Source organism: Strix uralensis, chromosome 8 (genome assembly GCF_047716275.1).
Source record: "Strix uralensis isolate ZFMK-TIS-50842 chromosome 8, bStrUra1, whole genome shotgun sequence".
Taxonomy (NCBI): Eukaryota; Metazoa; Chordata; class Aves; order Strigiformes; family Strigidae; genus Strix; species Strix uralensis.
Window position 1 is genome coordinate 19,357,065 of NC_133979.1, and position 10,230 is coordinate 19,367,294.

General features: G+C 37.8%; 1 protein-coding gene across 2 annotated transcripts in view; it reads right to left on the reverse strand.

Moving 5' to 3' along the window:
• TMED5 (transmembrane p24 trafficking protein 5) overlaps positions 1-10,192 on the reverse strand; it is a 17,061-nt gene extending 6,869 nt beyond the window's left edge. Inside the window, exons 1-4 of one of the 2 annotated variants that reach the window (XM_074876525.1) lie at positions 9,937-10,192; positions 7,481-7,578; positions 6,609-6,792; positions 1,205-4,247 (exon numbers count right to left, since the gene is read on the reverse strand). In XM_074876525.1, the coding sequence (XP_074732626.1) occupies positions 4,029-4,247; positions 6,609-6,792; positions 7,481-7,578; positions 9,937-10,131 (696 nt within the window). In that variant the 5' untranslated portion in view covers positions 10,132-10,192 and the 3' untranslated portion in view covers positions 1,205-4,028. Of the gene's footprint in view, positions 1-1,204; positions 4,248-6,608; positions 6,793-7,480; positions 7,579-9,936 lie in introns of those variants that run through there. The other variant, XM_074876526.1, reaches the window with a different exon arrangement.
• Positions 10,193-10,230: the final 38 nt, after the last annotated feature.

Genomic DNA, 10,230 nt, shown 5'->3' on the forward strand with positions numbered 1-10,230 from the left:
TAAACAAGCTTGGATTTGTCATGTGTATTGCTTGATTAAGCTGAAAAAACTCCTCCAAAACTTTGAGCTGTTAGTCTCGGGATCTTGCGTATTCTCTTAATAATGTGAAATTATTGCATATTAATAACTCTAGTTTATATTATGGGAACCTTAATTGCTATGGTTTGATATTTTGTGATGCTACTTTCCTGTTTTCCTTATTTTTCCCTAGGTGTTTATTTTTAATGTGTTGACTCTGCCTAATCATAAATTAAAATATTTATATTGTGAAATAAATTGTTTCTTTAGAGGAGAAAAATATAAAAATTAATGGAAGCACTCAACAGATCATCAGATGATGTCAGTTGAAGTTTGCTGCTGAAAAATACATTTATTTTTTAAATTCTCATAGTTCTATGTGACTTAATGTACTGCTGTAAATGGGAAACACACAAACAGGCACACAAGTTAGAACACTATCAAAACAAAGTACCTTTCTGAAGAGAGTTGATGAGGACAAATGGCCACTGGTTAGAGCAGTAAAGTGTTTTTTGAGTTCAAGTGTCAATTTGCTGCTCTTTGTGGTACCACAAGTTTACAAATTCCCATAATCTGTTCCTTGGGATATTTCCTCTCACTTTTTTTTTTTTTTGAGGAGAGAAACTTGGGTTTAGTTACTAACAGGTAACCCTCAACTAGACAAATAGTTTAATACCAAGCTATCTTGACTTAGGCTGGCCTTACTTTCTCTTGCTTTGAACACATTAGTTTACTAGTCTCAGTAGTGTTACGGACCTCTACTATAATTTTGCACAAGAAAATACCTACTATTCTTGGAATTGCTCTGAACCTTACTGCCTGCATAACTGGAAGCTACCCTGTTCTGTGCATGTGTGTAATAAATTGGAGGTAAGGTGCAAATACTGAAAAAAATAAAAGGCTCATACCTGACATGCATCTGATAACACAAAATACATTTAGTTTTGAAGTTACAGAGGTTGGTGTCATTCTGATCTGACACATGTCTAAATCTTAAGTAATCTGCATTGATAAAGTTGGTTTTGGGTTACAGTGAATAAGAACAGAATTTGAACACTGCATAAGGAAGAAATGAAAAAGCTGCATTACTAGAAACAAGGTTCTTGTTAACTTAGTATCCTTGATCTTTTGCAGCATTCATAGGTAAAGCATTCTTCCCTTCGTTATGAAATGAAGAACACAAACACAGGTTTAAACTTCATTTATTGAAAATCTGTTTTGCATAATTTTATTCAACATCTGCAAGTCTTAAAACATTTATTTCTGAATAAAAAAATCCATTAAGAAAAAAATTTATATTCTCCTTTGTAAATTTTACATAATCAAAAGCAATCTACTCTTCAAAATCCAAATGAAACTTGATTTAGCTGCAAGTTTAAATGCCAAATCCTTCACCTCTGATAAACATTCCAGCTGCCAAAGTCAAAGCACAATTACCTTTACAGTTATTCCCCGTTTTGTTTTCTATAATGAACCTTGATTGGAGAGAAAATAGTCAGAGGTCTTAGTTGCAAAATAATAATTTCTTCCACATGAACTCTGCTGACATTTGTGTTATTTTCCTTCTACCAGAGACTGCTATTTGTAATTGAAGAAACTGGTGCAGTTCATTCTTGTGTCTTTGAGAGAAGTCTGCATTCATGAGCAGCTTAAGCTCATACACGATACTGTTTTGCCACTTGGACGTATAACCACTGTCAGAGAGGCACAGCAGAGCAGCTGGGGAAGGTAATCCCCCAAGGTGCCCTTGCAAAACCTGGCAGAGCTCATCTGTTGGAGGTCTAAGCTGAAATCTAGAATCTTAGTAGCTTTGATGTAAGAGGTAGATGTTTTAGTCACAGCTTCACAGAGCTGGTTCAGCATTCTGCAGATGGTTTGTAGCATCACACTCATGGTGATGCAGGTGAAAATAGATCTCCTCTTCTAGCAAAACAGGCAGAGAGCCCTAGGAATCTTACTTGCCTGTCCTGTGGGACCTGATCAAAACCTTGGAAGTTGACTTCACTGAGTTTTGACTTATGCCCTGATGTAGATATATGGTATGTTGGTACTGGCATATGTACAGGGAAATGGCAGAAAAATAATATTTGCCACTCTAGCAGAAAGAATTAATTTTTCCTAGACTTGGTCCTGATCACAGAAATAAGCTTTCTAATTTCAGGCGGTTTAGAATAGAAAGCATCAGGTGGAAAAATATGCAGAACCCTAAAGGGAAACAATTTTTGACACAGCTTTGCAGAAAGAAAAAGTAGCTCAACAGCCTTTGGAGCCCTCTATAACAAGTTCTGTAAGGTATAATACTTTTGCTTATAAAAACTATTTAGAAATATTATTGCTAGGTCCCACTGTCTGAAGTTGAAGTGTTGTTCCTATGTACTGTAGCCCTTGCTAGCATCTGCTTCATTTGAACAAAGTGTTTCTTCATGCATCTCTTGACCCTGCTTTATCACTATAAAATAATTTTTTAAACAAAGTCTCAAAGTTGCAATTCTGCTTTTCATACCCAGATGACCCAACAACAGGCAGAACACTAATACATATGCTTTTTTAAAAACACTTTTTAAAGTGGTTTTTAAGAAAGGGTTTTTTAAAAACACTTGTGACAAAATGTAGTTTAACACATTTATACAGGAAATTTCAGTGACTTGGCACATTGTAAAAATGACTAACTTTGAAGTATTAAAAAAAGTTAGTTCTCATATAGCAGCGGTTTTGGCAAAAATTCTCCACACTCTCACTCCACTGTTAAAAGCCACTTCACCTAGAAATTACAAATTACTCATTTGAGGATACCTTTGCCTTAGTTAAGAGATATTACATATTCAGTTGATACTAAAATTTGAAGCCTGAACTTACTGCTCATGTAATTCATGCCTTAGTCGTATAAATACCTAGATATAGAAACACTGCTCATAGGAACTGAGTGTACTTACACAGCTACAAGACTTGTGAGGATGAGCAAAAAGGGATAGTTGAGGTTAACAGCTTTGGTTTTTCATGCCTATGTAAGTCATTCTATTAACTGCTACATTATTCCTAGATGTAGTAGACAAAAACTAATAAAAAATAAATTGGCAAATAAGAGGGAGTTTGAGACTACAAACATTTATGTTGAGTTTTCACATATTGTGACGCCCCCTTATTAAAGGGAAAGAATAATGAGAAATGACTTCTTGAAAATTTTCTATTATATGAGGTTACAGTAACTTAAGACTTTGCAAACCATACTTCAAGGTCTATGTGTATTCGTTTGTATATCATAGTCACTTGAATCTCATGTAACATCCAAAAAGGAAAATGGGGTTGTACAACTACAGGACAAAGACTTACAAACAAGAATAACAATTATTTTCTCCAATTCTTTTCACACTGACTCAATTTCACATTGATGGTACCTTCTTAAAGTGCTGATGTTAGTCATCTGTATATAAAAAGAGTTCTCATTTTGTTCTCACAATGTTAGCCCAGTGTTTCTCTGTGGTGCTGTACAACAGAAGCTGAGGATTTTTAAAAACATGTAACTTCAAAAATAAATGACAGTACCACAAACTACCCCTGTGGGCCTCAATCCTGTAAACACTTAGGCACATATGTAAATTCAATGTTTAACAGCCATTGGTTAATTTGCTAAGTTACCATTTAAAGTTTTATGTGAACATGAAAAAAGTGACAATATTAACATTACTTTGCATATGCACCAAGCATCTTGTGCACTATGCATAAGTTAGTCATTAACAATGTTTAACAAATGCTACAAGTACAAAAAAATAGTTAGTAGCACTTGCAAAAATGGAAGAGCTTGGGCTAAGGCATTCCATTCATGTTAAACAAACAAGACCACCCTCACCACAAAACAATCAAAAAGCCCAACATTAATTGAAAACCTGATGTCTAGTGCCTCTTCAAAAGAATCTGTAAGGTCATGTTTTCCTTTTGTTCTCTTTACTGTAGGAGGTTATTGCTCCCCCTCTCCCCTCATACCTGTTATATCGTTATGATCATACCGAATATTAAGTTCTACTTTTCCTCTTATCTTCAAAGAGACTTTTCAGCATGTAAACCTGAACAGCTGATACCACCACCATTACTCCCAAGTTGACCATGGACCAGAAATTCACTCTGTCAAAGTTGCTTTCTTGTATATTTCGGTCACGAGCCTCAAACGCTCTGAGCAGGGTCTGAATCTGGACACTTTTACTTAATCTGGCTTTGACACTGTTGATGGATTCCTGGTAAGTAACAAGAGTATTTTTAAAAGAAAAAAAGAACACCTGAATTAACACTTGTGCTTGCAACACATACAGAATATTGATACTTTATACCACCTATAATTTAATGTCTTGCCAAGCAGACAATTAATTTCACTTTAAAATGTAACTTCACCACAGTTTTCATTAATTTGTCTGTTCATTAATTAATCTGTTTATTGTGCATCACCTAAAAAGGCTTAATTTAACATAGCATTAAGGTTTTACAGTAATTTGGTTTTTCTCTTTTACATGCTAGGGAGGTGAGAGAGAAATCCAACCTAAAATCAGCTTTTTAATACTCCGTATCTTGGGGAACAGTGATTCCAGGTATTCAGACAAGTAAGAAACAGTGATCTGTGCAGAACTAGTCTCAAAACAAAAACAAATTATGTACTAGCAGACAAATGTAGGGTTTTTTCTGCTGCATAATCAAATTAAGTAATTTTTTGATGCCAGCTACCATCAGAACTGTAGCTGTAGCAAAAGAAAAGTAGTACAGTAATGTTATGTTCCCATCTTCTTATGCTTTCCCTGTAGTGGCTATAAACTGCTGCTTCAGCTTTGTTACTAAAGCAGAATGTTGACAATAAATTGTGAGTAGGACAACTGGAGGTCCTACAGAGAGAACCAGAGGAAGTACATGGACACTTTGGTTATAATAACAGCAGCTCAAGATTCACTCCTTATTCTGGATTTATGAAGTAAACACCTAGTCCTATAATCTGTTAAAGTTTCATCCACAACATAATGTAGTTACAACTTAAAAGCTGATTTAATGAAGTGCTGATTTATGTTCTTGATATAATTATGGGACCCTGAAGTAACTTTTAGTGAGAAAATTGAAGTGTGCAGTAATAGGAGCCTAGAAATTTTTTTTAAAAAAAAAGGTTAAACCCAGCAGTAACATTTTCTGCATGGACATTTTCTCTGTTGCACATTTAACAAGTATTTCAAAAGAGCTATTTTATGATAATAAAGTTCACGTGTTGCACAATAAAGAACATCAACACCATAAAAGAGCTTTAAAAATAAAATTCCCCATTTTCCCCAGCAACTATGTTATCTTTAAAAACTTAAAACTACTTAAATGTTTATGTAAGTCCTGGCAGAACTTGCAAGTAAAGTGATAACTTGACAAAGTAAACAATGGCATCAAATACTAATGTTAACTTTACAAAAATTACCTACTTCATAAGATCTTCAAGGCTCTCAAAGACAAGCTCTGCATTTCTTTTCCTTTTGGAAGAGATACTAGTATATACACGAGTAGCTATCATATCCATTCAAGTATTGCTCGTGATTAGCAAGAGAGGGATTTTCTTCACGATTTCCCCTATAAATTTTGTTTTTTCTAATTGTCTTGATTGCCAATTTTAAAGAAGATAGGGCCAGCTTTTCAGATTCTGTGTTTGGTTTTAACTATTTAAAATTGTATTGTATACCTATAAAAGATCTTAAACATGAAGGGTTTTTTTGTTGTTTAAAAATCTGGATTTCATTACAATAAATAGAATACATACAAACAATGTCACACTCTACACCAGTGTATTCAGTGTTTGTGGATGTTGGTTTCATTTTGAGATACCCGTTGTCTGTAGCTATGAGCAAACAATGGCTTACTGCATCCTAGCAAGCACTAAGAACAGTACAGGAACACCAAACAATACTCTATTTTAAGAGTAATCTCAGCATTTAATGATCATGAAAGGGAGTAAAAGGTTTGACTTGGCAGTAGTCTTCATCCTGCATCAAACAGGGTCAGTGTACAGTTTAAGGAAATATTACCATTCATAGAATGTCTGCAAAGGTGAACCTGCAGTGTAGAGATTAACTCCTGTCCTCTTTATTAGTTTGAAAAGGCAAAATAAAGTTTTTTTGGGAAAAAAAACCCAAGAGAATAATATATAAGTTATTGAAGACAGAAATATTAATCCATATACTGCTTGGGGCACTTCTGCAAAGATGGGAAGAAGAGGCTAACGCAGTACTTCATTTTCAAACATCGTTAAAAATCTATGCAGTGATTCCAACTACATCATTGGGATTAAGCAATACTTTAATACTATAAATATTCATTTCATTGCTGCTAGGGAAAATGTCCCATTTTGGGAGTAGGAAGAAAGATGTATTGGAAATGGTGACTTTGAGAGCTAGGGGTTTTTTTTCTTGCTGATTAAGGGTCTATTCTGAAAATATTCTCAAGTGTCTGTGTGGAAGCAATATATGAAACTGGTATAGTTTCCAGGATGATACACCAGACTAAGGCAGAATGGCTAAATGACAGTGATGTTTTTTACGAATGTTCTTACATTGAAAAGAATTAAAGATCCAAGTACTAACCAGAATGTCTTCCAATTTCATATCTAGGAGATCCGTGCCTGTAACGTACTTCTTCCAGTCTTCCTGATCTTGGCCGTCTTCTCCCATATTGTCCAGGATCAGTTCAAAGAAAATCACCTTTTCAGAAATGGTACTGAATGTGTTGTCAAAGCAGAACATGTAATCCCCATCTTCTGTTTCTACCCTGTGTGTATAAGCAAAATGTCATTAAACTAACTACACTTTTTGTGCTGGTTCTCAAAAAGCGAGTTTTTATAAGAAAATTTTCCTCTTTAAGACTGACAATCATGCACTTAGAAATAACTGAATATGCGTTTTATATAAAAATAAGAACTCTAAAGACACATTGCACAAGTCATAGCAAAACAACCCCACTGCCTCTTAAGGCTTAAAATGACAAAAACAGCAGCTTACTTTCATCTTCCTTTATTGGCATTTTGAATCATGGTTAATCATTACAAAAAAGCTGTAATATGAGTGGGATTCTTATATAGTAAAATTACAGTAATTACTACATATTTTGATAAATGGACTAGAAAAATGGGGGACTTCTCAGTGTATTTACATGACTGACAAGATCTTTTGATATTAGAAGTGGAGACCTTTTCCAACTCCACAATAGTTATTTTTGTTCACTGACCATTAACAGCTATCATTAAAACAAAAATATCCTTCGCTTCATGGTAAGATCCATGTAAAAAGTGTTCAGTGTTTATAAAAAAGGTAATTAGTATTCTCAAATTGTCCTATTAGAAAGTCTTTTGTAATACTAAAGAATAAAATGTACTCAACCCTTATTGTAGTTATATTTGTTAAAGAAAACAGAAAAGTACTTTATGGAACACTTCTAAGTTTGAAGATTTTAAACTTACGTATGTACTCCATCTGATTTTCTTTCATCAAAAACTAGAGTTTCACCTTTTGGAGACAGCAGATGAAAATCAACATCTAATCCTGCTCCATCTAGAACCTGTGAAACAAACAAAAAAAACCCCTCCAACCAGTGGCATTCCGGATGGCAACATTTTTAGGGAAGGCAATTATTTTTAGGTAAGGAAACCGACACAAAAAGAATCTTAAAGTTGAATCTGGCCATGAGTTCACACCATGTTAATTAGAAACAAATTAAACACTGGTTTAACCCAAAAGCATTTTAGCCATTTCAAATCTTAAACTAAATATGATCTAATTATGCTAGGCTAGGCTTATACCAAGCCTTTCCCTAATTGTTTTTAAAAATGTGTGTAATTTTGTCAACAGGCAGGGTTAGCCAACTTGTACAAATACCAGCAGATGGCTAAATCTAGCACTTCTATGGCAGACCTCATCGATGGGTAAGTACCAGCCCTAGTTCAGTGGTAGAAATTTTATAGCAAAGGTCTGCCACTTTTATGTATATACACGTATATATTTGGACAAGTATACAATCTATGCAGTGTCCTCTTTGCTGGGTAAATTAACAGTGTAGAAGACACAACTACATTTTTTATGTCAATCAAAGCTGTACCACAGACCTTCTCACCTTTTGATGCAGATTTAAGGTCTGAATTCTCCCAAGGCACTCTCATTTCCCAAAGGTAGAAGGAATTGAAGGCTTTTAGCTTCCTAAGCGCGTAAGTGCATACAGCATTACAAAAATGTGCAGCTTTAACTGTGTAACATGGCTACAGATGTATCACCACATCTGTTGTGTTGTAGAAATTCTCTATAGGGAAGGTAGTAGCTGCATAAGGGGGCAGACAGGGATCATTTTTATGACATTACTTAGGTCCACTGTAGGGGAGTTTTTTGCTGCTTGTTTTCCAGTGAGCTATTTGAGTACAGCAGTCTGCTCCTGCTGAAATTGAGGGCAAAGTTTACACTGGAGATTTACCAAAAAGAGAGAAAGGACAAGGAAAATTAGTAGCTAACAGCTGATCAAATTAAAAACCATACATAGTGATGTACCTTTAGGGCTATGATACAATCTAAACACCCAGAACAAAACCTTGTATCAGCATAGTTATGTCTTTGGAGAATGACCTGCATCCTACATTACATATTAAATTTAACCACTAACAATTCAGGATAATTGAGTACAAAATAAATATTTCTAATGACATACAGGGCTCCTTTTCTACACATTCAAATAGAAAGAGGAATCATTACGGTTAGCAGTAGTGCTAATAAATCTATGTCTGAGTAAAAATAATTATACACATTTGTTCTAAAATAAAATTATTTTGATTATGTTTAAAATAAATCCCTACTTTGCCAGTGCAAAATAAACTTCTATTTTGCTTAGGGCTCTGAACAAAGCTTGGACACATCAATCTTTCATTTGTGTTCAGTTCTGCGTGTAACAACAATTAGAAAATAATCAGGAATTTCAGCTTTGTAATTCTAGTTGGGAAACAGAGGGGAGGAAAAGGGGGCAGGGGAGAGAGACAGATTCCAGCCAATTCTGAGGCACAGTAGCAGGATGGGAAGACATTCACTGTAGCTTCCCTCACTGTGCCTGTTCTGAAAAAAGTCTTTATTTTAAGGAAAGAAAAAAAAAAAAAAGGCGGCAGAGATCTTTCCCACAGATACCTGGGGAACTCAACTCTTTCCCAAGGATATCAAGACCTTAACGTTATTCTAGTTAAAGCCGACTATTTTTGAAAACTTTCATAACTGAGATAAAAGGTGTTAAATATCAACACAAAGATAGGCAAGGGTTTTGTGCACCAGCAACAATCGTGTTTATGCTTTAGAGCTACTACACAAGGTCACAGACGTTAACTTTGTAAATTTTTGCTGTTTTAAAAGATAGCAACTTCAGATCTCAGGGAAAAAAATAAATCTGATAGAACATTTTAAAAAGGCTGTAAAAGTCTGGGTTTTTTCCTCCCAAAGATACAGCTTTTAACAGCGTGTAGCTCCAGCGCGGCTCTACGGGCGCTGCGCAGTGCCAGCAGAGCCCCGCACCGCGGCGGACCGGGCGGGCGGCCTCCTGCCGCCGCCGCCACCCGGGCCGCCGCTCGGGGAAGCGCTCCGGGATGCCTGTGACCCCCGCGCACCGCCCGCTCGCAGGGCCGTGCTGGCGGAGCGCCCTGAGGCGGCTCCAGCCGCGGCCCTGGGTGGGGAACCCCCGGGAAGCAGCTGCCGGCAGCAGAGGCGGGCGGTGCCGCCGCCAGCGGAACTTCGCCGGTGTAAAAGGGAACCGGCAGCCGAACCGCCCAGCACCGCCCACGGCCCAGGGACGGCAGCGACGCCGCCGCGGCGGAATGCGGGGCCGCCCGGCTCCCTCAGGACCAGCCCGCGGGGAAGCCCCTCGCCCTCCCGGGGCCCGGCCGCCCTGCCCCACCTGGTACTCGAGCTCCAGCGAGGCCTCCTTGCGCATGGGCTGGTAGAAGCACTCCTTGCGGCCGGCGGGAAGCGTGAAGGTGAAGTCGCTGTCCAGGGAAGGGCTGAACTCGGCAGCACCGGGCGGCGGTGACAATAGCAGCGCGAAGCACCCGAACGGCAGCAGCAGCAGCCGGGGCCACGGCAACGGCGCCATGGCGGCGGCGCGCGGCGCCCTCCCGGCCCGCAGCCCTCCCGCCGTCGCGGAGCGAGCGAGGGGGCGGGCCCGGCCTCCGGGGCGTGGGCGGGGCCATCC